Source organism: Orycteropus afer, unplaced genomic scaffold (genome assembly GCF_000298275.1).
Source record: "Orycteropus afer afer isolate SDZICR_OR568_19922 unplaced genomic scaffold, OryAfe1.0 scaffold00067, whole genome shotgun sequence".
Lineage (NCBI taxonomy): Eukaryota > Metazoa > Chordata > Mammalia > Tubulidentata > Orycteropodidae > Orycteropus > Orycteropus afer.
In genome coordinates this window covers 2,909,533-2,937,200 of record NW_006921654.1, presented here as the reverse complement: position 1 = coordinate 2,937,200, position 27,668 = coordinate 2,909,533, and the positions used below count along the sequence as shown (strand labels likewise).

General features: G+C 48.4%; 1 protein-coding gene across 1 annotated transcript in view; it reads right to left on the bottom strand.

The window, feature by feature from the left end:
- Positions 1-27,668, bottom strand: part of BEAN1 (brain expressed associated with NEDD4 1) — a 34,786-nt gene that overhangs the window by 6,680 nt on the left and 438 nt on the right. Inside the window, exons 2-4 of the mRNA XM_042780878.1 lie at positions 27,518-27,661; positions 27,239-27,305; positions 25,243-25,373 (exon numbers count right to left, since the gene is read on the bottom strand). Coding sequence (XP_042636812.1) covers positions 25,243-25,373; positions 27,239-27,305; positions 27,518-27,661 — 342 coding nt within the window. The remainder of the gene's footprint in view (positions 1-25,242; positions 25,374-27,238; positions 27,306-27,517; positions 27,662-27,668) is intronic.

The following is a 27,668-nucleotide window of genomic DNA, read 5'->3' as shown; positions in this document are numbered from 1 at the left end:
CTCCATTCACTCCTGCCCCCTGAGCTGTCTCCCTGTGCATAAGCAGCCCTTCTTTCTCCCATGTAAAATACACAAACTTTTATAACTCAGTAATCAAAAGAAGAATAATTAAAAATGGGCAAAGCATCTGGATAGACATTTCTCCAAAGAAGATACAAAATGTTCATAAGCACAGGAAAAGCTGCTTGCTCGAGCTCTCCTGCTCTCTTTCATACACATACAATCATGGCTGCCTTTTTCTCATCCATTAAGTCATTAAATGTCACCTTCTCAGAGAAGCCAGCCCTGATTGCCCCCACCTCATTTTATGCCCCCACCTCATTTTATGCCCTATCACCCCAGGTACTTCCTTCAAAGTACTTACCAAAGTCTGTAAATATACTGATTATTTATTTGTTTACTTGTTTATTAGGTTTTTGGACTCCCTAACCTCCCAGTAAGGAGTCCTGGTGGTGCAGTGGTAAGCACTCAGCTGTGAACTGAACGGTTGGCAGTTCAAACCTACTAACTGCTCCGTGGCAGAAAGAGGTGTCATTCTGCTTCTGTAAAGATTACAGCCTTGGAAACCCTAAGGGGCAGGTCTGCTCTATCCTAGGGCAGCTGTGAGTTGGAATCAACTTGATAGCAGTGGGTTTAGTTTTTCTGGTAACCTCCCACTAAACTATAAGCTCCTTGAGGACAGATACCTTGTCTATCCTGATTTGTTTACTGTTTGCCTCCATAGCTCCTAGCTCACTGCCAGGCACACAGTAGGTGCTAAATAAATATTTACTGAATGACTGAGTGAACTGCATAGGACTTAGTTGGATCTGTGTCAGTCTCCCCACAAAGCTAGAATTCAGTTTCTTCTCTGCTTTCTGACTGGCTGTAACTCTCTGAGGTTTGGATAAAGAACTAGCTTCTTATTTGTATTCCTTTAGCTGTCAGCTACCACAAGCTAAAGCTTTCTATTGTTCTTCAAGACTCACAGATGAAAGGTGGCAAAGAGAGGCTCCCCTTCACCTCTTCCTCTCAGGCAAAAGAGATCTGTTTAAAGTATTTATCTGGTCTGACCTCAACTTCAGAGAGAGCTAGTCTTTACTGGAACATACAGCATGCCTGTCACCACTTCCTAATTCTATTACAATGACAGACATTACTAATCAATCATGGTTCTCTTTCCTATTTGGCCCAGGAAGCAGCTTCAGCATCCTTTTCAACATAGCACTCTATACAGCAACTGCAACTGTCTAGAGCTTGCCCTAAGATGGAACTGTTGGCCATCACTCATCTAATGTGACCAGTGGCCAATGACGAGGGATTGTAGCTTGGACTGGAGCTAAGCTAGCAGCCACTCTGCTACCATATTCTCTCTAATAAAGTGCAGGCTAGCTGTTGTCCAGTCAGAGTCTCACTCTTCCTCCCTACTATGCAGTCTCTCACCTGCAAAGCCAAGAGCAGGACTTGGGAGTGTTGGGGACACCAGCCCTCCTTGGAGAGGGTAGGAGTGTGTGGGTCCACACTCCTGTGGAACAATGGGGTTAGGTCTGAGAATCTTGTCCTTAGTGGGACTCTGGACTGGCTTGTTCAGACCCCAGCTGCTAAAGTGGGCTAGTATACACCTCAAGATCCAAGACAGACATGCCACCAGACACCTGGCCATGGGCAGGGCTGCATGTGCCCAGAATGAGAGCCCAGGATTGGAGGTGTATAGTGTGCCTGCCTTGCAGAACCTTCTGCAGAGGGGCCAGCCCAGTAAGGTCACCTTGAAGACACCCCTTCCTCCAGCCTCATTACCCTCCTGGCGCTAGGATAGCCTCACTCCTGCCTGCAGATGGGACCAGTTGGCGCAGACATGCCTGTGTGGCCAGCTGGGAGATTAATCTCTCAGTCACCATGGCCGACAGAGGTAGGCGCTGTTTTAAATGATGAGGGAAACACTTTCAATTTCCAAACCCAGGGCCCATTTGATCAACAACATAAATATGGCTGCGGAGAAATAACCTGATGACAGCCCTCCTCCCTTCCCGCTCCGCCTCCCTGTCCCCCGGCACCAGCTGCCGCCAAGGACAGAGGATGAAGCCTCGCCTCTGTCCTGGACTTTCTTCCCAAGCAGTTTTCACAAAGGTGCCCATGATTCCTAAGTGGAAACTGCACCTCAGAATACAGGCTCTTCTGAGACACTGTCCTTCCCCCATAGGCCAGCATGGGCAGCCACCATCTCCTGGCCCCTGAGTGGATCCTGCCTTCCCCACGTTCAGTACCTCCTGTGCACTCCATTAGCTCATTTGTGTCTGTCTGGGAGCTCTGGTAGCGTAGTGCCTAAGGCACTTGACTGCTAACCAGAAGGCTGGCGGTTCAGACCCACCAGCCACTCTTCAGAAGGAAGGTTGGGCAATCTACTTCCGTAGTGATACTGCCTCGGAAACCCAAGGAGGGTCGCTATGAGTCAGGTCCCACAGCACGTGACAACAACAACAACATGGTGCTGGAAACTATGGCACCAGTATTTCACCCATAGTGTGCAGATTTCAGCAGAATTTCCAGACTAAGACTAGGAAGAAAGGCCTGGCAATCTACCTCCTAAAATTCACCAATGAAAACCCCAGAGATCACAATAGAATATCGTCCGATATAGTTCTGGAAGATGAGCCCCCTAGGCTCAAAATACTAAGTTACTCAAAAAACACGGTGGCTGCACAAATGGACTTGAGCATTCCAAAGATTGTGAAGGAGGCGTAGGATCAGTGTTTAGTTGTTACACAAAGGGTTGTCATGAGCCAAAGCCAACCCAACCACAATTAACAACAACAGCACTCCTCATAATGGCCTGTGACAGGTGGGGAAACTGAGTCTCAGAGAGGTTAAGTGATGTGCTCAAGGTCACACAGCCCCATGCAGAGGAACCTGTGTCTATGGGAAGCTGAAACCCCATTCTCTTAGCCAAGATGCTGTTCCATGGCTGCCAAGCACCAGGACTGGGAGGTCACAGAGTTGGGATCTTGCTGATGTAAAAAAATGCTCCTCTCTCCAACATGCTGGTTTGCTCTTCTAGGCCACTTCATAGGTCATCAAAGCAGGCCCTGACCTGGTGCTTATGTAGGGAAAAGGCATATCAAGAACTGAATAATGCTAAGACACCACAAGATGCATGGCGACTGCGTGTGTCAGAGTGAAACTATGCTCCATTCCAAAGGGTGGACTCGAACTTCCAACCTTCTGATTAGCAGCCAAATGCGTTCAAGTTCACACCACCCAGGGATGGCTAGTATGCATCCCCCAAAACTCAAACCCACTGCCATTTAGTACAAGATGTGAGCTGTCACCTTGATGGTAATGGAGTGTTGGAACTATGAGGGTGAGGAAGAGGCTGCCTGGTGTTCAGAATTCTTTTCACGATGGGGATGCATCTCCACAAAAAGTCAGCTAATGTCATGTCAAGATCCTGACATCTCTTACAAGCAACTTGGACATATGTGGCACTAGGAGTGGGGCAGATTATGGTGGAAATGAAAGACGGACTGTGGCAACACCCACCCATTCATTAACCCTCCATCAGTTCCCGCAACCAACCAGCCATGCAATTTGCCCATCCGTCTGTCCCTCTGTCCATCCGTCCATCCATCCATCTAGTTAACAATACACCACATGCTTACTCAGCACCTGAACTCGGATATGAATAAGGCTAAAGTAAACCTCTCGAAAGGGAAGGCAAGAGGCCCTACGTGGGTGTCCTGGGGCCGAGAGGCTGGTGTATCATGGAGCCCCCTCTCATCCCCCTTTATACAGAGCTGCTCTGCTTCCATCCCTTTAATGGATCGGGTTTCCGCATAAGAATCAGTAGTGTTTTACTGCCAAGGCCAAGTTTTTAAAGAACCGCATTAAGACATAACTGGAAAAATATAAGTGACTAATCTTATATTCTATGGGAGCTCTGGTAGCATAGTGGCTAAGACACTTGCCTGCTAACCAGATGGCTGGCGGTTCAAACCCACCAGCCACTCCTCGGAAGGAAGGTTGGGCAATCCTACTTCTGTAGTGATACTGCCTCGGAAACCCAAGGAGGGGTCGCTATGAGTTGGGGCCGACTCGACGGCACATAACAACAACAACAATCTTATATTCTATACATAGAAGATGAAAGTAATCTAGGCCACAATTAAAATATACTCTGCCACTTAAATAAACTAAAATCAACTCATACGTTCCTCTGACCATCCAGATGCCCTAAGTTTACCGAGTCTTGTCATTATTCACTAAGGTTTCAGCTCTGACCTGATGAAGCGTTTATACGTTGGCTGGAAAATTCATTGAACTGTTTTACAAGTCACTTTCCCGTTGTTGTAGAGGAAATGGTGATCTGGCTGACAGACATCACGGAACTGAGCCTAGCAAAACTAGGCATATTCCATCCAAATTCATGCCAGCCTCCTTTCATTCCTTCCTAGAACCAACACTGGGCCTGACCTCTTCACTCTCTCTCCTTTTCCTTCACCAGCCCAGATTTGGCTTTTGGGCCATTTTTCACCAGGGACCCAGGTTTTGGTCACACCAGCAGAGTCCCTTTGCTTGATGAGTAGAAAGCAGTGGAGTTGGGTTGAGAGGCAGATGCCGGAGGGCTGGGTAAGCCTGCCCATCAGTTTGGGATTAGCTAGCACATGCTAGTTTGGACAATCATGGCTCATAAAATGATCATTTGCTACAATGTGGACCTTCCACGAAGTTCACTAATAACTGAAATACACAATGTCAAATCCATGAGTGCTGCAAATGATCATCAGCTGTCCCGCCAGGGGACTGAGGTATGATGATGGAGGGCTCTGTGAAGGTAATGTCACCCACCCATTGCTGCCACCCACCCATTGTTGTGCACAAAAAGATTTCACAGCAGAGGCAAGGCAACAGCTACAATACCCTAGCCTCGTGGGCTCATGGAAGTCCTGCGAAGGACGGAGGCTGATCATCTGGCCAACCCTCCCTACTCCAGCCACCTGTCCTGGGATGTTGACTGACCTGAGCCCGGTGACAGGGTGAGGGGACAGGAGAAGCTGAATTACCCCAAATCCTATCAACAATCAATGGCATTTATTGTTGTTAGTTGCCATCAAGTGAGCTCTGACTCACGGTGACCTTGTGTATAAGAGAACAACGTGTAGCCCAGTCTTGTTCCACGTCCCTGACTCTGACATGTTTAAGCCCGTTGCTGCGGCTGCTGTGTCAGTCCACCTCCCTGAGAGATTCCCTCGTTCTCACTGACCCTCTGCTTTACCAAACACGACGTCCCTCTACAGTGAACTTGGTCTTTCCTGATGACACATCCAAATTAAGCAAGCCTCCACCTCACCATCCTCGCTTCTAAGGAACGTTTGAAGCAGTTTAACTCATGGCCAAGTCAGGAGGTGAGTGCAAATGGCACCCTTTTGCCCAGAGATGTCTGAGCCTGGGTGAGGCTGAGAAACCCGAGGTCAAGGACTGTGAGGGTTGGTACAGGGGCTCCTCCAGCAGCCCAGCCTCAGAATGTTTGCTTTTGCCCCAAACTCCCAACAGCTCAGAGCACCTGGCGTGTTGCTCCCCGGCTGCCTCCTTTCCTACTAATAGTAGCAACACTTAAAATGACACAGTAATACCCCAGGAATCTGTGTGGGGTCAGGTTCCCCGGGTCCATCAGAGGCCAGAGGACCACGCTGGCTGTACTTGGCCTGGAGGATTCCTGGAGAGCGGAAGCCCTTTGCTTACTGTCTTCACCAAAGACCACAGTTAGGGCATCCATCTTTTATCCCCCCTGAAATAAATTTCCCCACTCCCATGGACAGCTGTTCTCCAAGTGCCATCCACACACCCGCAGCATTGCCTAGAAATTTGTTAGAAATGCAAATTTTTGAGCCAGTCCCCCCACCCCCACCCCATTGTTAGTGCCTTCCTGCCTGCTTGGACTCAGTGTGAACTTTGTGTAAAGCAGATGAGAAAACTGAGGCTCAGAGAGGTGAAGTGACTCCCCCAAGGTCACACAGCTGGTCAGTGGCAGGGCTGAGGCTTGCACCAAGGCCTAAGCGGTAAGTGCGTGCCCTTTTCACTCTCTGCGGGCTGGGGCTGTGCTATAATCTCCCCTTTAGAGAGATTCACTCCTCACTAGGCACCCTGACAGCAGGGACTGGGCGTGGCTAGTCCTGTGGGACATCCCTCTAATAGTTGTAATTCTCCAGGGTGTCTCATCCTGCCCCAGACTTTGGCAGGATTTTAAAAAATAAGTTGGGCTGAAGCCACCTGGTACACGCGTGCTGCTCTTTGTTTGATTGCCTGACACGTGGTTATTATGCTGTCTCTCCGCAAACAAAATGAGGACGTGTACGAAGGCATTTACATCAAGTACAATGAATCCGAATTGAAAGGGGAAATGAGAATTGACGAAAAATGAAATCTGTCAACCATGGCGATTGACACAGTTGTTGTGATTAATGGTAGGATGTGCCTGGAGCTTCCCTGCAGCCAGGGCAAAAAGGGAAACAGGATGCGTCCCCCAGAAGCTCTAGATTTGTGTGTACCTAGGCCTCAGTGCTCACAGATCAGGCCACTCAAGCTTTGCGAGCATCACAGCAACTTCTCCACACAGGCTAAACCGATCCAGAAATCTGGGAGGTGCTTTCCCATCGTTCCCCTTACACATCACTTATTTATCAAGTTCAGCTGACTTCGTCCTAACTCATCCTCCAGTCTCATCCCTCTCTTAAGACTGCCCTGGTTCCCACCCTCAGTGCTGCTCCTTAGTGACCTTCTAGTTGGAGAAGGGGTGTCTGTATAGCAACTGGGGCTCGGAACTGGTTAATAGATCCTGAGACACAAAAGGGGTCCTTCTTGACATCATTACGGAACCATTCATTTTTCATGATTGGCTGTTTTACTCTAATAGGTTTGTCCTTTGCTGGATACACAAGAGAGTCGTCACACCATCAATTATAGCAGTTCAATGTCAAACAGTATTAACAGTATCACATGTCTTGTGATGATACAGGGAACGTGATCTTGAAACCCCAGCCTCATGTTCAACGAGGGGACCTAAGACAGCCTTTCTTCACTTGACGGGTAAGTGAAAAGCCTCGCAGGATGCCTTTTCAGTTTGAAATCTGCGAGTTTTTGCAGCAGCTGACAGGAAATGGGTGATATTTATCCCGACTGTCTTTGATGATGACTCACATGATCATTGTCTTTGGTACCTCTGGTTACCTGTGTTTCAGTATTAGAGCCGCATTAGTACTTCCGATCCTGCCATGGTTTCTGCAGTTAAAGCACACAGCTTGTAGTCACTGAATTAAACTGAAAAAACCCTCACTCTGTTTTTGCAGTGTATTGTTTTTCACAAACTACTGTAACTAGCAAATCAAAGCCAATATGAAACACGTGGCGAATGCTATGTGCACCTTTGTTCTCCTGGACCAGTATCTCAGCAGCTTCCCCAGAAAGCAAGCTCGTTGCCACTGAGTCAATTCCGACTCATTGTGACCACATGTGTTACAGAGTAGAACCACTCCTGTGGGTTTTTTGGAAGCTCCTGGCAGCACAAAGGGTTAGATGCTTGGCTGCTAACTGAAAGGTTCGTGATTCGAACCCACTGAGAGGTACCTCAGAGGACAGGCCTGGCAATCCACTTCGGAAAGGCCACACCTTTGAAAACCCTACGGAACGCAGTTGTATACATGGGGTCTCCGTGAGCTGGGATTAGCTCAACGGCAGTGAACAGCAATCTTTACATAAGCAGATCACCAGGCCTTTCTTCCAAGGTACCACTGGGTGTGTTCAAACTGCCAGTCGTTAGATTAGTAGTCAAACTGTGCCATGCTGGGACTTTTGCCATACCATACCTTTTCTATAAGGGACTTCTGTGTAGCTGGGCCTTTCTTTCTTGCACACTAAAAGAAAAATCCTACTGGAAGAGAAGCACTGGATATGCTAAGACTGAGGGAAAATCGATGTCACGACGATAGATGTTTTGAGACACATTTCTTCGTTAGCCCAGATATTGAGCTTCAGCCACCATTGTGGTTACAGTCTTTAGTTCAGTGTTTTTATCTAATTCTCAATATACTTTTTTTTTTTTTATTAGGATTTGGGTGAAGATTTACAGAGTAAATTCACTTTTCATACAGCAGTTCACATATACTTTGTCTCATGTCATTGACCAAAATTTACAATGCATCAGCTCCCCTCCCACTTCCTCCCCATAGTTACCTCCTCCCAGTGTCCATCCCTTCATACTCTTCGAGAGGCCCATTTTCTGCCAACCCTGTATATGATCTTGGATACACTCTCCATTTAGACATACATAATTGTTTAGCTTGTTCACCCATCTATCCGTCCCTATACCCATATTTGCTTTCATTAACAACTCAGTATTGTATTTACAAAGGGGTTCATAGTTGTTGTTTGTACTGCCCATGTAACTCTCTCTGTCTTTCTCATCCTCAATGCTGCCATATTGGTCACTCACATTTGGTACATTGCCCTTCTCTTCACCCAAATCAATATTTATCTCTATCTATCTAACAGCATTCCCTCCCCTTCCCTCCCACCCCTGGTAACCAACAAAGAAAATGTCCTCCAATATATAAACATTTCCTTAACTTTTACAATAACGGACTAATACAATATTTGTCCTTTTGTGACTGACTTATTTCACTCAGCATAATGTCCTCCAAGTTCATCCACGTTATGCGGTGTTTTGCAGATTCTACATTATTCTTTAGCGTTGCATAGTATTCCATTGTGTGAATGTACCAAAGTTTGGTTATCCATTCCTCAGTTGTTGGACACCTAGGTTGTTTCCAAGTTTTGGCTATTGTAAATAGTGCTGCGATGAACATCGGCGTGCATATATCTGTTCTTGTTATGGCTCTCACTTCTTTAGGGTATATACCTAGTAATGGGATGGCTGGGTCAAATGGTATTTGTATTTCCAACTTTTGAAGGAATCGCCATACTGCTTTCCACAATGGTTGTACCATTTTACAGTCCCACCAGCAGTGTATGAGAGTCCCAATCTCTCCACAACCTCGCCAGCATTTGTTATTTTCTGTCTTGTTGAACTTTGCTACTAGTGCTGGAGCAAGATGGTATCTCATTGTTGTTTTGATTTGCATCTCTCTAATAGCTAATGATCGTGAGCATTTCTTCATATGTTTGTTGGCCGCTTGAATATCCTCCTTGGTGAAGTGTCTATTCATGTCTTCTGCCCATTTTTTAATTGGATTGTTTGTCTTTTTGTTATTGAGGTGTTGGAGTGTTCTATAAATTCTAGAGATAAGTCCCTTGTCAGATATGTTATTACCAAATATTTTTTCCCAATCTGTAGGTTCTCTTTTGACTCTTTTGGAGAAGTCTTTGGAAGCACATAAACATTTAATTTTTAGAAGGTCCCAATCATCTGGCTTCTCTTCTGCTGTTGGTGCATTTTGAATTATGCTTGGTAGTCTATTTATACCAAATATTAGGGCCCTTAAGTTTGAGCCTAAATTTTCCTTGAGAAACTGTATAGTTCTAGGTTTCACATTTAAGTCTTTGATCCATCTGGAGTTTGTTTTTGTGTGTGGTGTGAGGTACAGATCTTGTTTCATTTTTCTGCAAATGGATCTCCAGTTTTGCCAGCACCATTTATTAAACAAACATTCTCTTCCCCACTTAATGGATTTGGGGCCTTTGTCAAAGATCAGCTGACTATAGGTTGATGGATCTATACCTGGGTTAATTCTCAATATACTTTGCATCTTAAAAGAATTTAAAAACATGCCACAGGTTTCTGAATATACAAATTCAGTTAGAAATTACGTACTGTCTGGGAATTTGATAGTCATGTTGTTTTACATAATTGGATTTCACGCTTGGTAGACAGGCTGGGACTGGTATTACACAGGTGTAAGTGATCACCCTCCTCCATCGCAAGGAGCCAGGCCACATGCTACAGTCTGCACTGTTCAGAGTGTTGTGTTTGCATGGTGGCTACAGGTACTGTCATAATCCAGGTGACCCCACTGGGATCCCTGCCAATGTATTGAAGTACTGGAAATGGCTTCTTACCTGTTTATGAGATTTTGAAAAGGTTTAAATGATTTCATGAGCAAACCTTTCCATTTAACCCCAAACCTGAAGCCTCAATAATAGACACAAACTCTTATCAAGGTTGCTGTTTGACTCAAAATGTGCCTACTTTGGCTGTCACATTTCTAAAATGTCATTCTTTGGGCGGCAGCAAAGAAACCCTCTGCTCCTGAAGCGTCCAAAAGTGTTCATCCATAGTATGTTCTGTATCGTTTTATGTTAAATATGCATCAAATAATGATGTAGTTATAAAGAACAACACGACTGCTAACCAGAAGGTTGGTGGTTCAAACCCACCAGCCACTCTGTGGCAGGCAGATGGGGCAATCTACTTCCATAATGATTTACTGCTTCGGAAACCCAGAGGGGGTCGCTATGAGTCAGAATCAACTTGATGGCAGTGGGTTTGGTTTTGGGTGGACTAATCCAAAGACCCATGATGAGAGTCACAAGGTAACCCACAGAAGGAGAAGACGTTTGTGCTAACATCTCCAACAGAGGCCCACACACTCAGTGATGCCATCACTGAGGACAGCTCATCTTTCCGAGTCATCCTGGGCACAGTTCCAGGTGGGGCTGAATTTGGGGTCGCTAATAAGGAGTCCTGGTGATGTAGTGGTTAAGGCATTTAGCTGCTAGCCAAAAGGTCAGTGGTTTGAACCCACTAGCTGTTCCACAGAGGAAAGATGAGGCAGTCTACTTCTATAAAGATTTACAGCCTTGGAGACCCAATGGTGGTGGTTGCTATGAGTTGGAATCGACTCAATGGCAGTGAGTATTTATTTATTTTTTAAATCCCCAGTAGCTCTTGGCAGGGAAATGGTAGTATCCTTACACATCTCCTATGTGTAAGAAAATCCCCTCCCCCATGCACTTGGCTTTGGGATCACACTTTCCCAACAGGACTTCTAGAGGCAGGAACCATATTGCTCTCCATCAACCCAAAGCTGAGTCCCTAGACCCTCCCCTTTCCCACCTTGCTCCTTGATGATCTCATCTAGCCCCAAGGACTGAGCAGCACCCATACACTGACAGCCCCCAAATTTCCATCCCCAGCTTCGGACTCCCCTCTGAACTCAAGATGTACACATCTCACTGCCTGTCCTGTGTTTCCACTCAGATGTTCACAAAGTATCTCAGATGAACATGTGCAAACCTCAAATCTTCATCCCCAGCCCCACCAAGCCTACCCACACTCAGGTCCCCCACTTGGTCTCCAGACCTCTCTACCTGTGTCCCTTCAGTCTCTTCTGCCAAGTTAGGGTGAGCAGGTCCCTCCTCAGCTCAACACTCTCCAATGACTGTCCATCTCCTTGAGTAGAAGCCAAAGTCCTGCCATGGCCTCCGCTGCCCTCCATCACCTGACTCCTGCTGCCCCTCCCACTTTTCCTGTCCTCCTCTGCAGCCACTCTGGTCTACATGCTGCTGCTGGAGCAAGCCGAGCCTGCTCCCACTTCACAATCCCTCTGCCTGGAATCCTTGGCCCCAGACGCCTGCCAGACACGATTCCTTCTCTCCCTTTTAGTAACTTCATCACGAGGACTCTGAGGGAGACCCAAGCTCACCCCAAGCCTCTGCCAGGTGACAACTGGTGCCAGCTTGCAGGCAGCCACTGTGACACAGCAAAGCTCTGCCTGTTTCTCTGTCGGTCAGCTCGTCCTGCTTTGCTACAGGCTGGGGTCTCTTCGGGGCCCCAAAGTCCCTCCTTCCTTGGATCTGTCCCCAGAGGCCAGAGGGAGGAAGGGTGCCCCCACCTCCCACGGAGCTGCCATCTGCTGCTGAAGGCAAGACTGTGGAGCGTCTGTTCTTGGGGCCTGGGGCCTGGGGCCTGGGGGAATCCTGGTTTCCCCCGTCCAGCACGGCCTTCCCGAGGACCCCGGCCAGCACTGCTCCTCCTTGGTGAGGGCCTGGGCCAGGCCCACCGAAGGCTGAAAGTGTCTCATAGGCTGGCACTGGGCGACAGAACAGACTGCCATTTTGCAGCCACTTGGTCAAGGTCCCTCGGGGTTTCCCTGGGTCAGGGTTTCCCTCCCTCCCCTTCCCCAGGCCTTAACGTCCTCAGTCTTCTCACCTGTAAATGGTTGGTGGAGGGAGGGCAACTTTGGGAGCTGCCTCTAGGGGGCAGAGATGAGCTGAAATGCTGGAGGGCGAGCTGGGGAAGGGAGGGGGACGCTGGCGTGGGCAGAGCCTGGGAGGAGCCTGCGGAGCCGCTTAAAGCCCGCTGGACTCCCAAGATGGACTCCCGGGGTAGCGCAAACCGTTACGCGCTCAACCAGGAACAGAAAGTTTGGCAGCGGAAGACAGTCCTGCTTCCAAAATGTCACAGCCTGGAAAACGCTTCGGAGTGCAGTTCTAGTCTGCAACAGCACATGAAGTTGCCGTGAGTCAACTCGAAGGCAATGGGTTTGCCTTGGATTCTGGAGTTCCGAGAGACAAGTGGACAGCCCTGAGTCACCTAGGTGTGCGCCTGATGCGTCGGAGTCGTGGAGGCCGGGCAGACCCCTGCCTGAAGGTGGGTTGTGTCGGCTATCCTTCCCCCACTCCATGGGGCCATGGTACCACCTTACTGTTTGCGGTCTCGTGAGCGCTGACATCTATGGGTTGAGTCTTGCTTGCGAAACTTTGGGGCATTTCTTTCTGGGGACTTTTCTGGTTGCCCTCTAAATTGGCAGGAGATAGGGTGGGACCATTGCCTGTCTGTCATACTCTGGTGGCTTGCATCTCCGGTGGACCTGGTGCCATGGAGGGTACTGAGCGAGTGGGGAGGCCAGGCCCGCTCTAACACGGATTCCCCAGCCACCCACCCAGACTCTGCTGCACCCCTTTGGCTCTCCTGCTCGATCCTTACCCCCATCCCTGTCCTCCTACACAAGTGAATCTGACCCACCATTCACAATGGAGAAAACATTTTCCGAAAAGTAACCCGTTTCCCCAATGTTGTCAAAGATCTGAACTGGTTCAGCTCCTCCTCAGGTGTCCCCAAGTGACCTGAGGGTGGGGGGCAGGCTGTGCCCTGTGGGCTTCTGGAGAGAAAGGTGGCAGCCGCAAGCCCACAGGAAAAGACCCTGCCTCCTTCAGGGCCCAGCACGCCGCCAGCTTCCAGATTTTGGGGCTGCATCTGCAGATGGAACTTTTCTGCTGAAGCTGGTCTATAGGGTCCCACCCTCGTCTCCCCCAGGGACCTCTTTTCCTGTATTTTTTCCTTCAATGAGTGCCATGTTCTGTAATTGTTTTTTCCGTTCAATAAATGATTCAAAGACTTAATCTTTAGAAAGTGCTCAGAAATCTGACGCCCTGATGGCTAATAGCAACTTTGCCACTTGCTGGTGGTGTGACTTTGGGTGAAACATTGAACTTTTCTGAGCCTCAGCATCCTCTGGGAAAAGCAGGGTTGTTCACTTGCTCCAAGGACGAGGGGGCTGTGCCTACTGCGCCCAGCATGAGGTGTCAGGTGGGTTAGATGTCTGCTGTGCTCTCAAGGGGACAGGAGGGAGGCAGGGACCGTCACTGCCGAGGACCCGGAAACCTCCAGAGACCTCTCTCCAGGTGGCTCCTTCCACCCCCTCCTGACATCACTCACCCTTCCCTGCTGTGAACCCTGAGGTGGCCTGGCCTCACTCCCTGTCCCCATAGAAACCAGCAGGGCAGTGTGAGTAGGACGTGTTATCCTTGGCCTGGTGGGGAGGTCTCCTAAAAGTGGTAGATTCTTTGGGGAGCTGTGATTTCACATCAGAAAACTTGAGAAGAATCTCAGGGCCTGGGAGCTATGCTTTCTAAAAATACATGTGCAAAGGAGGCCTGGTAGCACGACAGTTAAACGGTCGGCTGTGAACTGAATGGTTGATGGTTTGAACCCACTGGCAGCTCTGTAGGAGAAAGACATGGCAGCAATCTGGTCCCATAAACATTACAGCCTAGAAAACCCTGTGGGGAAGGTCCTAACTCTGTCACATGAGTCGGAATCAACTGATGGCACCTAAAAATACATGTGCGTTTCTGTGTCTACATGCACATCATGGGTGTGCCTGTGTGTACCGTGTCTTTGTGAGGATGAAGGTGGACGCACAATTGCCTCCCCTGCTGCTTCCAGGGAGGTACTTCCTTAAAGGCAAAATGGATCTCACCACTCCTTGTCTGAACTCCCTTCTGTAGCTCAGTAAAATGTCCAGGAAAGGCCTCAGGAAGATGTCCCGGCTTTGAACAATGACCTCCCCACCCAGGGACCTTGTCTACCTCTCTATGGACTGACATAGTGTAGGTGCTTAATAAATGCGTGCTGAGTGGACACTTCCTGTAGGGTGGCCTCTGGTGGTACCTGATGCCAAGGAGGTGTTGCTGACCACCCCGTCAGCCTCAAGGGGTTGTCCTCAGGATCCTGCTTCTACCAGAGGCCCCTCTGACCTCACTTTCCTCCCACTGGGGCCGGTGACTGTCTCTGGGATGAAAGCTGAGGCTTTGCAGGTGGGAGGTGGGACTCCTGGGGCAAGGGGCCTTCTGAACTCTTCTATTACATAGTCTTTTCCATGGTCAGTTTGGGTGTTTGGTGGATCACATGTAAGGAGCCAGGCGAGGGTCCAGCTGGTCTGGCCATTGGTCAGGCAGACGTTTCCATATGTGGAGGCCTTATGGGCGTTGGGGCCTTGGGGTGTGGCTCACATCCATCAAACATCTGAGGGACAGGTAGCATCGCCAGTATTGTTGTAGCAGCTCCCCTGAGGTGGACAATATGGTCTCCAAAACTAAGGCTCAGGGAGGTAGATAACCTGCTCAAGGTCACAGAGATGAGAGAGGGGGGTTGCTGTGTAAGCAGGGACTCTCTCACCCCCAGTGATTCTTGGTTAGTGCCAAGATCATCCCACAGAGATCTGCCAGGCCTGGTGCTCTGGCTTTCCAAACACCTCTCTGCTTTCTGGACATACTGGGCCTTTCATACTGCCAGGCTGTTCCCTCTCCCTGACATTCCATTCCTTCCCTCTCCACCTGGCAAACTCCTATTTAGCTGTCAACACTCAGCTCAAGGAACCCCTTCAATGAAGCCCTCCTTCACCATTGGGAAGGAAACAGACCTCGGATAAACAAAGCACTAGTGAAGAAGAATAAAGTAAGAGGTCTCACACTCCCAGACCTCACACCTGCTATACAGTCACAGTAGTCAAAACTTCCTGGTATTGGTACAACAACAGACACATAGACCAGTGGAACAGAATTGAGATACAGCAGTCACTCTGGCTGTGCGTCCATAGCCCCTGGACATCCTTCCAGGACAGGTCTGGTTCTAAACAGTCCTAGGCCATTAGGTCCCTGAGGGCAGGGAGAGCCAATGTGGCCTCTGCAGACTTGCTCGGGACTAGGTACTTGTGAGGTAACAAATCAAAAGAACACAGAAAGTCTAGAGTAAGCCAACCCTGGCCTTATCCTAATGCGTGGCTTACATGTTAAGGCCGCCTTTAATAACGCTTTGCTCCCTGCAGTGACACAAGCCTGACACGAGCCACGGGGACCATCCCTTCAAGGCCCCAGGTGGTGCACTATCCATGCTCAGTGACTACCTTCAAGATTGGCAGTTGAACCCATCCGGCGGCACCTTGGAAGAAAGCCCTGGTGATGTGATGTAAAAATTACAGCCAAGAAACCCTATGGAGCAGTTCTGTTGTCACAGGGGGTTGCCACGAGTTAAAATCGACTTGATGATAATAAGTGCGGCGTCTGCGCTTTGTTTTGTTTTAGCATTCCTTGCATCATGCAACCCAACTAGCGCTTTTCACACACCTCCCACTGTATCCTCCCAGCATCCCTGCCTTGCATCCATTTATTCAAATATTTACAAAGCACCACCACTGGCACACAAAACCCTTGGAAAACACGAGGTGGGGCTTTTGAGAGTCTAAAATTGCACCTGGGTTTTCAAGATGGGCATTTGTTTCCTCCTCCCCTTCCCACATTGTGATTTCGGCATGAGGACCCATGAGAAGATCACTTCCTGGTGGCCTCAGATCCTCTGCTGGGGTGGAGCTTTGTCAGGGCCACCCAGACACACGAGCTGGAAGGCTGTGTCGGGATAGCAGGTGCCTGTTCTGAGTGTTTCCCCACGTGACCCGAGCTGCTGTGAGGATACACACTGGACGAGCCTGGCACAGACTGGCTGGGTCCGTGCTTTGCTGGGGAAAGGATTCCGGGAGCAACAACTTCTGGGGGCGGGGGGCTGTGCCCTGCGAGGCCAAGTCTCCCTGAGCCTGCCTCTCTCCAAGCCCAGCTCCCGAGGTTGGCTCCTGTGATGACTCATCTCTGACCGGACTGTCTGGCTGGGAACTCGAGGGTGGCAGGAGGCACTCCAGGCTTTGAAGTGGCTGAATGGTGGGTGGCAAGTCCATGTCACTCCTACTTCCTGCAGGTCCTCCACTCCCAGAATACTCTACTCTGGGCCCCCCATGCAACACTCAGACCTGGGAGATGAGTCTGTGCATGTGGGGGGCTTCTGGGTGTGGGGAGCCTGATGAGACAGAAGTACCAGGGGCTACTCAGCCCACAGACATGCAGCCCGAAGAAGGATGCCTGGCAGAGGGTCTGGCCTCACCGGGGCACAGCCAGCAAGGGGCTCAGGAGTGGGCTAGCCTGTGGAAGGGGTAATCTGATGCCCTGCGTAGAGGGAACACCTGCTCAGTGCCAGGCCCATTGCGTGCTCACATCTCACTGGGTCCTCAAAATGAATCCCCATTGTACAGAGACAACAGGGAGACCTGAAGGATGAAGGTGCACGTTGGTGTTCTAGGGAGGTCAGTCACAGGTGAGGTAGTGAGGTCCCTGTCCCAAGAGTGCACTTTGGAGGATCTTAAGCAGGGCAGTGACATGGTCAGATTTTACCTTTTCTAGAAGGTGTCACTGTGTCTGAGTCGAGAGTGAACCAGGTGCAGGGCGTGGGAGGCAGGGCAGCAGTGAGGAGGCTGTGGCAGTGGGGATGGGTGAAGAAGAGAGAGGCCCCATCGCTGCTTCAAGTATTTACTCAAAGTCACTTGTGCGCCAGGCTTGGGAGCTGGGATAAAGCAGTGCACCAATCACTCTCAGTCCCTGTCCTCATGAGACTTTCCTGTGAGATGACAGACAATGGTGAAGTGTGTTAGGCAGTGCTAAGGGAAGGACTGGAGTCCCTGGGTGCATAGGTGGTTAAGTACTCAGCTACTAGCTGGAAGGTTGGCAGTTCGAACCCCCCTAGAGGCACCTCGGAAGACAGGCCTGGTAATCTGCTTTTGAAAAGTCACAGTCTTGAAACACCTATGGAGCAGTTGTACTCTGCACATAGGGAGTCACCATGAGTCAGAACCAAGTTCATAGCAACTAACAAGAACAGCAGAGAGAAGGAATGAACCTGTGTGTGTAGGTGGGGTTTGCACATTGAGATATAGGGGCTGTGGATGGAGATATAGGACCCCTGTTGGCACAGCAGTTAAGCGCTCAGCTGCTAATTGAAAGATTGGCAATTTGAACCCACCAGCTGTTCCACAGGAAAAAGACGTGGTAGTCTTCTTCCAAAAAGATTATAGCCTTGGAAACCCTATGGGGCAGTTCTACTCTGTCCTATAGGGTTGCTAAGAGTTGAAATTTCTCAAAGGCAATGAGTTTGGTTTTTGGGGGTTTGAATGGCCTTAGTGCAGAGGTGATGTGCAAGCAAAGACCTGACCAAGGGAGCAAGCTGGACGAACACCTGAGAGGAGATGGTTCCAGGCAGAGGGAACACGAGGTGCAAAGTCCTCTGGGCAGGAAGATGCTGGGTGAGTCTTAAGAACAGAGAAAGCTATGAAAAGTGCATTTAAGAAATGGGACAGATGGATCAGAGGCAGAGGGTGAGGAAGAGGGAGGAGCTGAGTGTGATTCCCTGGCAGAGAGGCCCTTCCTGAGATGGTGGGGCTGGCAACTCCAGGTCTGTGCAGCCCCCAGCAATGCCTCGCACACAGCAAGTGCTCAGTGACTACTGAATGAATGAATGAATGATGTCATCTCTCAGAGGTGAACACTGGGTATGAATGAGATCATCCAGGCCCAGAGGCACACATTGAACTCAAAGGGCTGCATGCACCTCACCAAGGCAAGGGCTAACTCTCAGGGCTGCAAGGTCAGGGTGGGGGCAGGTGGCAGAATTCCTCCTACATGGAAGGTCACCCAGCTGGTGACTCCCCCAGTGGAGAAGAACATGCCCTGGAAAGTGCTCAAACAAATGTCATTAAATGTTTGTCATATGATTTAATGAAGGAATGCATGAATTCAGGAGTGGAGGAGACAAAGAGAGAATAGTGACAGAGATGTGGGTGGGAGGCACTGAGGTATGCAAGCAGGTAACGTGGCCTGATATTAGAAAAAGTGTGTAGCAGTCTCTGCAGTAAGGAGACCATTGGTCTCCGCAATGTCTGGCCATGTGTGCTCCACTAGGGTTGGTCAGGATGTGCCTGGAGGTTACTGGGTCTCCATGTTGCCTTAATTTACCTAGCCTAGCCTTCTATACCACTGCTTGTCTATCAGTCTGTCATACTGTGGTAGCTTGTGCGTAGCTGTGATGCTGAAAGCTATGCCATTGGTATATCAAATACTAGCAGGGTCCCCATGGTGGAGAGGTTTCAGCAGAACTTCCAGACTAAGACCGACTAGGAAGAAGGAGGTGCCATGTCTACTTCTGGGGGGAAAAAAAAAAAAAAGGCCACTGAAAACCTTATGAATAGCACAGAAACAGTGTCTGATACAGTGCCAGAAGATGAGCTCCTCAGGTTGGGAAGCACTCAACATGACTGCAAAAGAGCTGCATCCTCAACGTAGAGTCAACCTTAATGACATGGATGGAGTAAAGCTTTCTGGACCTTTATCTGCTGATGGGGCATGACTCAACATGAGGAGAAACAGCTTCAAACACCCATTAATAATCGGAACATGGAATGCACGGAATATGAATCTTGGAAAATTGGAAGTTGTCAAAAATGAAATGAAACACATAAAGATAGATATCAGGCATAAGTGAACTGAAATGGACTGGTATTGGCCATTATGAATCTGACAATAATATAGTTTATTATGCTGGGAATGACAAATTCATTGTCAAAGAGAACAGTTCAAGATCTATGCTGAAGTACAAGGCTGTCAGTGATAGGATAATATCCATATGTCTACAAGGAAGACCAGTGAATACTACTATCATTCAAATTTATGCACCAACCACTAAACCCAAAGATGAGGAAAATGAAGATTTTTACCACTTTCTGCAGTCTGAAGTTGACCAAACCTGCAATCTAGATGCATTGATAATTAGTGGTGATTGGAATGTGAAAGTTGGAAACAAAGAAGAAGCATCAGTCATGGGAAGATATGGCCTTGGCAAGGGAAATGATGCCAGAGATCGAATGATAAAATTTTGCATGACCAAAGACTTCTTCTTGTTGTTGTTATTTGCCATCAAATCAGCCCTGACTCATAGCAACCCCTCCTTGGGTTTCTGAGGCAGTATCAGTACTGAAGTAGATTGCCCAACCTTCTGAGGAGTGGCTGGTGGGTTTGAACTGCCAGCCTTCTGGTTAGTAGTCAAGTGCCTTAGGCACTATGCTACCAGAGCTCCTGACCAAAGACTTATTCACTGTAAATACCTATTTTAAACAACATAAATGGCAACTATACACATGGATTTCACCAGAAGGAATACACAAGAATCAAATTGACAACATATGTGGAAAGAAATGATGGAGAAGCTCAATATCATCAGTCAGAGCAAGGCCATATGCAAGTTTAAGTTGAAGGTGAAAAAAAAATTAACACAAATCCATTAGAACCAAAAAGGACCTTGAGTACATCTCACCTGAATTTAGAGACCATCTGAATAACAGATTTAATGCATTGACCACCAGTGACTGAAGACCAGTTGAGTTGTGGGATGACATCAAGGACATCGTATATGAAGAGAGCAAAAGGTCATTAAAAAGACAGGAAAGGAAGAAAAGACAAAAATGGATGTCGGAACAGACTATGAAACTTGCTCTTGAATTCACAGTAGCTAAAGTGAATTTGGGCAATCCTACTTCTGTAGTGATACTGCCTCGGAAACGCAAGGAGGGGTCGCTATGAGTTGGGGCCCACTTGACGGCAAATAACAACAACGAAGTGAATGGAAGAAATGGTGAAGTGAAAGAGCTGAACAGATTTCAAAGGGCAGCTTGAGAAGACAGACTTAAGTATTATATTGAAATGTGCAAAGCTCTGGAGTTGGAAAATCAAAGGGGAAGAACACATTCAGCATTTCTTAAGCTGAAAGAACTAAAAAAAAAAAAAAAAATTCAAGCCTCGAGTTGCAATACTGAAGGATTCTACAGGCAAAATATTGAACGATGCAAAACCAAAAAACCAAACTGACTGCTGTCGAGTCAGTTCCAACTCATAGCGACCCCTCCTTGGGTTTCCGAGGCAGTATCACTATGGAAGTAGATTGCCCAGTCTTCCTTCTGAGGAGCGGCTGGTGGGTTTGAACTACCACCAGCCTTCTGGTTAGCAGTCAAATGCTATAGGCACTATGCCACCAGAGCTCCTATTGAATGATGCAGGAAGCATCAAAAGAGGATGGAAGGAATACAGAGAGTCACTGTACCAAAAAGAATTGGTCGACATTCATCCATTTCAGAATGTAGCATATGATCAAGATCCAATGGTGCTGAAGGAAGAAGTCCAAGCAGCACCGAAGGATTTGGTGGAAAAACTCTCACTGCCATCAAGTTGTTTCCAACTCAGCGACCCCTCTTTGCTTTTCCAAGGTGATATCCATATGGAATTAGATTGCCCAATCTGCTTTCCAAGGAGTGGCTGGTGGATTTGAACCACCAGACTTATGATTAGCAGTCAGATGCCTTAGGCACTATGCCACAAGAGCTCCAAAGAACTAGGCTTCAGGAATTGACAGACTACCCACTGAGATGTTTCAGCAAACAAAGGCAGTGCTGGAGGCACTCATTTATGCCAAGAAATTTGGAAGACAGCTACCTGGCCAACTGACTGGAAGAGATCCATATTTGTGCCCATATCAAAGAAAGGTGATCCAACATTATTAGAAATTATTGAACCATCTTTAATATCACACACAAGTAAACTTTTGCTGAAGATAATTCAAAAACAGTTGCAGCACTACATCCACAGGGAACTGCCAGAAATTCAACCCGGATTTAGAAGAGGATGTGGAATAAGGGATAGCCTGCTTTATGTCAGATGAATCCTGGCTGAAAGCAGAGAATACCGGAAAGATGTTTACTTGGCTTTTATTGACAATGCAAAGGCTTTCAACTGTGTGAATTATAAGAAATTATGGATGTATTGGGAAGAATGGGAATTAAGAACACTTAATTGTGCTCATGAGGAACCTGCACATAGACCAAGAGGCAGTCATTTGAACAGAACAAGGGAATACTGTGTGGTTTAGAATCAAGAAAGGTGTGCATCAGGGCTGTATCCTTTCATCATACTTACTCCATCTGCATGCTGAACAAATAACATGAAAAGCTGAACTGTATGAAGAAGCATGTGGCATTAAGATTTGGAGGAAGACTCATCAATGACCTATGACATGCAAATGACACAGCCTTGCTTGCTGAAAGTGAAGACTTGAAGCACTTATTGATGAAGATCAGAGACTACATCCTTCAATATGAATTACACCTCAACATAAATAAAACCAAAATCCTCACAACTGGCCCTATAAGCAACATCATGATCAGTTGAGAAAAGATTGAAGTTGCCAAGGATTTCATTTTACTTGGATCTACAGTCCATGCCCATGGAAGCATCAGTCAACAAATCAAAGGATGTATTGCACTGGGCATTGTTCCAATCTATTGTCCATAGGGTCGCTACAAATCAGATCTAACTCAATGGCCCTTAACAACAACAGCCTTCTACAGAGCATAGTGGCAGAATTCTCTTTTCATGCATGAGACCTGGGTTCAATTCCTAGCCAGTACACCTCGTGTGCAGCCACCACCCGTCAGTCAAACATGTAGGCTTACATGTTGCTCTGATGCTGAACACTTCTCAGCACTGCTTCCAGACTAAGAAGGACTATGAAGTGAGGCTTAGTGATCTACTTCTAAAAATAAGGCAATGAAAACCCTGTGGATCACAGTCTGGTCTGCACCCAATCATGGGGATGGTTCAAGACCAGGCAGTGTTTTATTTCATTATGCAGGGGTCGCCATGAGTTGGGGGCTGACTTGATGGTAAGATCACTTGCCACCCCTTTTCTACCACACTATGGTCCAGTATCTAGGGCTTAACATTAATGCCTAACTGCATAACCTAGTCCATGTGCAACCTAGCAGGTAGTTCCTGACCATGTATGTAAAAGAGTCTGGTTCAGGGTTCTGACAACCAGAGGGGGTGCAGACAAGCATTATTTCTATCACTGAAACATGGGAGGAACCCCAGAGTCCAGTCAGAGAGGTCAGGCTGGGCAAATTATGCCTCACACTTATAATGGGATATTACATAGCCATGAAGTCATAGTTTTAAAGAAATTTTAATAACATAGGTAAAGACTTTGAATATAATGTTAAAGGAAAGAAAGTAGGTTATAGAACTGTGCATACAGCATGATCCTTATTTTTCAAAAGAAAAAAAAAAAAGCCTACAGATTCTACACATGAACATGCATAAAAAAACCAGAAGGGAAACAGACTAAAATATTTTAGTCACCATGTGTTCTCTGGGCAATGGTGGGCTTTCAGAGGATTTTTATGCTCTTTTTATTTTTTATGATTTTCCAAATTTTCTACAGTTAACATGTGTTACTTTTATCATGTGGAAATCAATAAAATGAAGATTTTAAAAAATCTTTTGTGCTAACAAAATAAAAAGTTATCAGGAGACCAAGTGTTAATTAACCCATAGAAAGATTTTTTTTTAAAATTTAACTGCCTTTAAACAATTTGCTAATAGAGAGACTTTAAAAAATTAACTTGTCTTTGAACTCACATATAAGAAGCTTTATTAAAATATTACATAAATGATCTCAGTTGTTTTTTAACCTTCATCAAATTATCTCCGACACTACAGCAAGCACGATTTGCCAGCTTTTTGAGGGAATGGTTTCTGCCAGTGGGTCTTTATATTTTATTTTCAGGCAATCTACACAGTTGGCAAATATAATAATAGATCTTATGTTTGTAAAACACTTTATAATTTGCAAAGCATACTAAGTGCTGGGTACTATTCTAGGCTCTGAGGGAGTATCACAGCGGACAAAATGGTCCAAAATTCCTTCCCGCGGGGAGCTTGTTGTACTGGAGGGCAGACAGTGAGCAACTAGACAGGATGCCCAGGAATGCTAAATACTCTGGAGAAAACCAGAGCAGAGCAGAGGGGTAAGGAGCACACAGGGGCTGCTGCTTCAAATCAGCATGATTACTGTTTGGAAGGAAAAAAAAAAAAAAAAACTCTGTAGACTATGGACAATTCATATTTTCTTTTTCAGTTTTCAGACATAAAAATGCTTGAAGATATTCAAGAACGAATTACATGTCATCTAAGTCACAATGCTGTGTACCAGTTATCAGCTTGACGAAATCATATAAAATTCTGATAAGTCATAGTGGCATTTGAATTCTTTTATGTCTAGACCCTAAACTTTTTAAGCCTCCATGCTCTCATCTATAAAATGGGGACAATAATAGCACCAAAGTCAGAAGGCTGTCATCAGAATTCAAAGAGAAAGTATTCCTGGCTAGAAAATACGTGTATTCAAGGTGTGTTTGTAATGGTGATTGTGGTAGTTCAGTTTGAGTGTCAACTTGGCTGGGCCTGGTTGAGTGGCTGGGCAGCTGGCTGTAGTATTCCCCATGATGAGACTGGTAATCAACTCCATGTGGAATCTGCTGGGAGCAGCTGAGTAGCTGCCTTAGGGAATGTGGTCTGCTTCCTGTATATAAGCAGAAGCCTTGGGGAGTGGTCTCTAGTTTATGGCACACTTGAACCCTGCATGTAGCTGTGTCATTGTTCAGCAGCCTACCATGCTCTGCCAACCCGGTGACTTACAATGGACTTGAATTAATGGCCTGCCATGTGGTTTGATAACATTGAGACTGTGCCATTTTATTTGTCGACCTTGGGCTTGTTAGCCTCAGCAGCCAGTAGCTGCCTGAGTGAAGAGATGCCTCTAGCTTCAGTGGGCAGGGAGCAAGAGGCAGAGCTGAAGCCCAGAGTTGAGGGGCTTTCACCCAACCCCTAGAGCCTGGCACTTGGAACTTGGACTTCTAGCCTCCCAAACTGTAAGTGAATAAACTCCTGTTTGATAAGGCCATCCCATTTGTGGTATATTTCTGTTAGAGCGGCACTAAGTAACCAGAACAGTGATACAGTGCAGAGCAACTAGGACACGTCAGTTGGACGCTGCTCTGTGTTTCCCACATAGTATTTCTTCGGTCCTCACAACTGTCCTGGGAGGTGTGTAATATTTATTCCCATTTTCAAGCTTTGAAAGACAAATCCAGAGTCCCATACAGTCACAGGCAATCCAGCTCTCAACCGTGATGCTATTTTGTGGTCACTTGCCAAGGGGTTCCTGAAACATTCATGGCCTCAATTTCTCCCGTTAGAGGGCTGAGAGCTGATTTACCCCCTCCCACCCCTCACCCTGTGTGCTGAGCTCTTCCTGGGCAGGGGCCGCAGGTGATGGGCTTTAGAGGGTGCCTGGTGGATTATTCCCAAAGACAGACAGTATCCCTGTATCTCTGTCATGTTCCCTATCAACTGCTCTCCAAACGCTGACCACTAAACATAAACCTAATTAGTTTCCAATGAACTTCCTTGGAAAGAAGAGGAGGGTTATGGAAGACGGGATGTGCCACACCAGTGGGTGAGTGGAGGAGGGTGGTGGGCTACAGAGAAAGGACACAGAGGGCTTCTGTGTAGAAGGAAGCCTCAGGAGGTAGCCCATTCTGTGGGTCCTGCTAAGACATCAGGTGGACACTCCCTCGCCACCCACCTCCTGCCCCCCCGGCAGCTGGGTGGCAGGTAGCCAGGGATAAACATGGGTGTTTACAAGCTGGATCTCTGTTTTTTTCCTACCAGGGTTTCTGGCCACCTACACCCTTTAGGCCACTCCTGGGACCTGTGCATCCTCCCCCGGGCCCTAGGCCTGCCTCTGCTCTGCTCTGGGCACCCCCTCCCCACCCCTGCTGCATATTCCAGGGCCCACTGCTGCTTGGGCATGTTCCAGCTCTGAGTCCCTAATCCGCAACCAGACGCCTGGCTCCATCTCCTTCCGGAGGCTCATCCTGCCTGGTGCCTCTGGGCCCAGGCACCTGGATGAACACACCACAGTCAGCAAAAAGTCAGGGTTGGGACCCCTCAGAACTCTCGCTATCTCCTGCCCCTGGTGGCTGCTCTCCCAGTTGCCTTCACTGCGTGTCTGAACCATCACCATCCAAACATCTGACCCACCTGACAGCCTCAAACTCTATGGCTCCTTGGGGAAAGCAGTTCTCCCCGTGCCCCAAAGCTGGAGGGTAGGGAGGTGGGCAGAATTCCCTTGCACAGAGCAGGGGCAGTACGTGGGGCTCCTCCTGTCCACCTTGGGCAACAGACAGGAGCCAAGAGCAAGGGAGGGAAGAATACCCCTTAAGGTCCAAGCCAAGCAAACTCACTGCCATCAAGTCAATTCCAACTCACAGCAACCCTACAGGATAGAGTTTCCAAGACTGTAAATCTTTACGGATCCAGACTGCCTCATCTTTCTTCTGTGGAGCAGCTGGTAGGTTCAAACTGTTGACCTTTTGGTTAGCAGCCAAATGCTTTAACCACTGCACCATCAGAGTTTCTTCCCCTTACAGACTAAAAATAACCCAAACTCAACTGCCATCAAGTCATTTCTGACTCATCTGACCCCTACTGGGTTTGCAAGGCTGTAAATCTTTACAGAAGCAGACTGCCTCATGTTTCTTCCATGGAGTAGCTGGTGAGTTTGAACCACCAACATTCTGATTAGCTGCGAAAAGCCTTAATTGCTAGGCCTTAGAGCTCCTTCCCCTTACAGTCAGGTCTACTGTGGCAGGGCGGGGAGGGAGACTGAGTAGGGCAGGGCACAGAGCCTGTGGGAGGAGGAGAGCTAGCCCTGGAGAGAGATGTACTTTGCATTAGAAGTCAACGAAGCTGTGGGGGCTTCAAAGGCCTCTGAGAGGACAGTGCAAGGGACTGTCATGCTCCTCACCACCTCAGCTCTGCTCAGCATCTACTGCACACTGGACACTTAATAAAGTCACACCTAACTGAGTGCTGGCTGTGTGCTTGACATTGTGCTTGGACCTCCTCAATCTTCCCAACTCATCTTTCCCATGTTTCAGGTGAGAAAACAGGTTCAGAGACGTTAGTGTGTTGCCTATGGTCACACAGCTAAGCAGTCAGCCAGGCCTGCTGTTGCAAAGCCCTTAAACCTCCTGCTCACAACAGAATCCTGCCTACCTTTCAGATAAGGAAACTGAGGCACAAGGTAGTGAAGTCCCATGTTCAGCTAGGATGTTTGAGGAGAGTCTAGAAAAGGAGGGGCATCTTCCTGGCAGGAGCTGGAAGGGCTGTGTGGTTCAAGGCCGAGGACCAGGCCTGGGAGCCCCTACCTCTCAGGCCTTGTACTGTGTGTCCTCACCTCCCCAGTCTAGGCGGCACGACGGGGTCAGGAGGACAGCCCCAGATCGCCCTCTCTGCGCCAGCCACCCGACCACGAAGCCCGGTGGGATGAGAGGACAGGCCTCAGGAGTCAGCTAGCTTCCGAGGCCACCTGGGGAGAAGCGGCTATGCCTCTGGGCAGTGCGCAGGCTGCCAGGACCGCCACCCTGGGACTCAGCCTCGAGTCCCTTTTACCTGGCAAGGAAAAGTCCGCTCTAAAGAGGGTGAAGGTGCGGCGGGAACATCCCCTCTTCCGCCCAGAGTGTTGACACAGGCCTGCGCGGGAGGCACCGGAGGCATGGGTGTGGCCGGGTAGACCCGTCCGGGAGGGTCAAATTTTCTAACTCAAGGGGGAGCTGGGTGGTTCTGGCGCCAAACTTCGCGAAGACCCGGCCCATTTTCTCTCCCATCCCAGCTAAGTGCTCCCTAGTTTCCCCTTCTTGGATGGATTGCTCAGAGGTCCCCGACACTGAAGGCTCAGACCGGGTAGACTGTCTTGCGCCCCCACCTGGGGTGCATGCTTGGCTGAGACTCGTGGCGCTTCGAGTCCGGCGGGAACCCGGGAGCTCTCTTTCCTAAATCCGGAGGACGAGCTTAGCGGCAGTGCGGGACTGCGTGCCTAAGAGCGCCGGGGCCGGCGGCAGGAGTCCCGGGATCCGAGCGCGCGTCCGCCCGCTGGTCGGGCCGAGGCTCCGAGTGGAACGCCCGGGTGTGTGCTTGCGCCGGGCCGCCGCAGAGTGCGGGGGAAGGGGCGCGACTCCTCCCTAACCCTCCCTGTGCCACTTACTAGGTTTGGCTGCCTCGCTCCGCTCCGTGCGCCGCAGTGCCGGCTCCAGCTTCGGCTCCAGCTCCGGTTCCCGCTTCCGCTCCCGCTCCGGCTCCCGCTTGGATGCCGCGGCGCTCGGGCTCGGGCGTCGCAGGGGGCGCGCCGCTCCGCC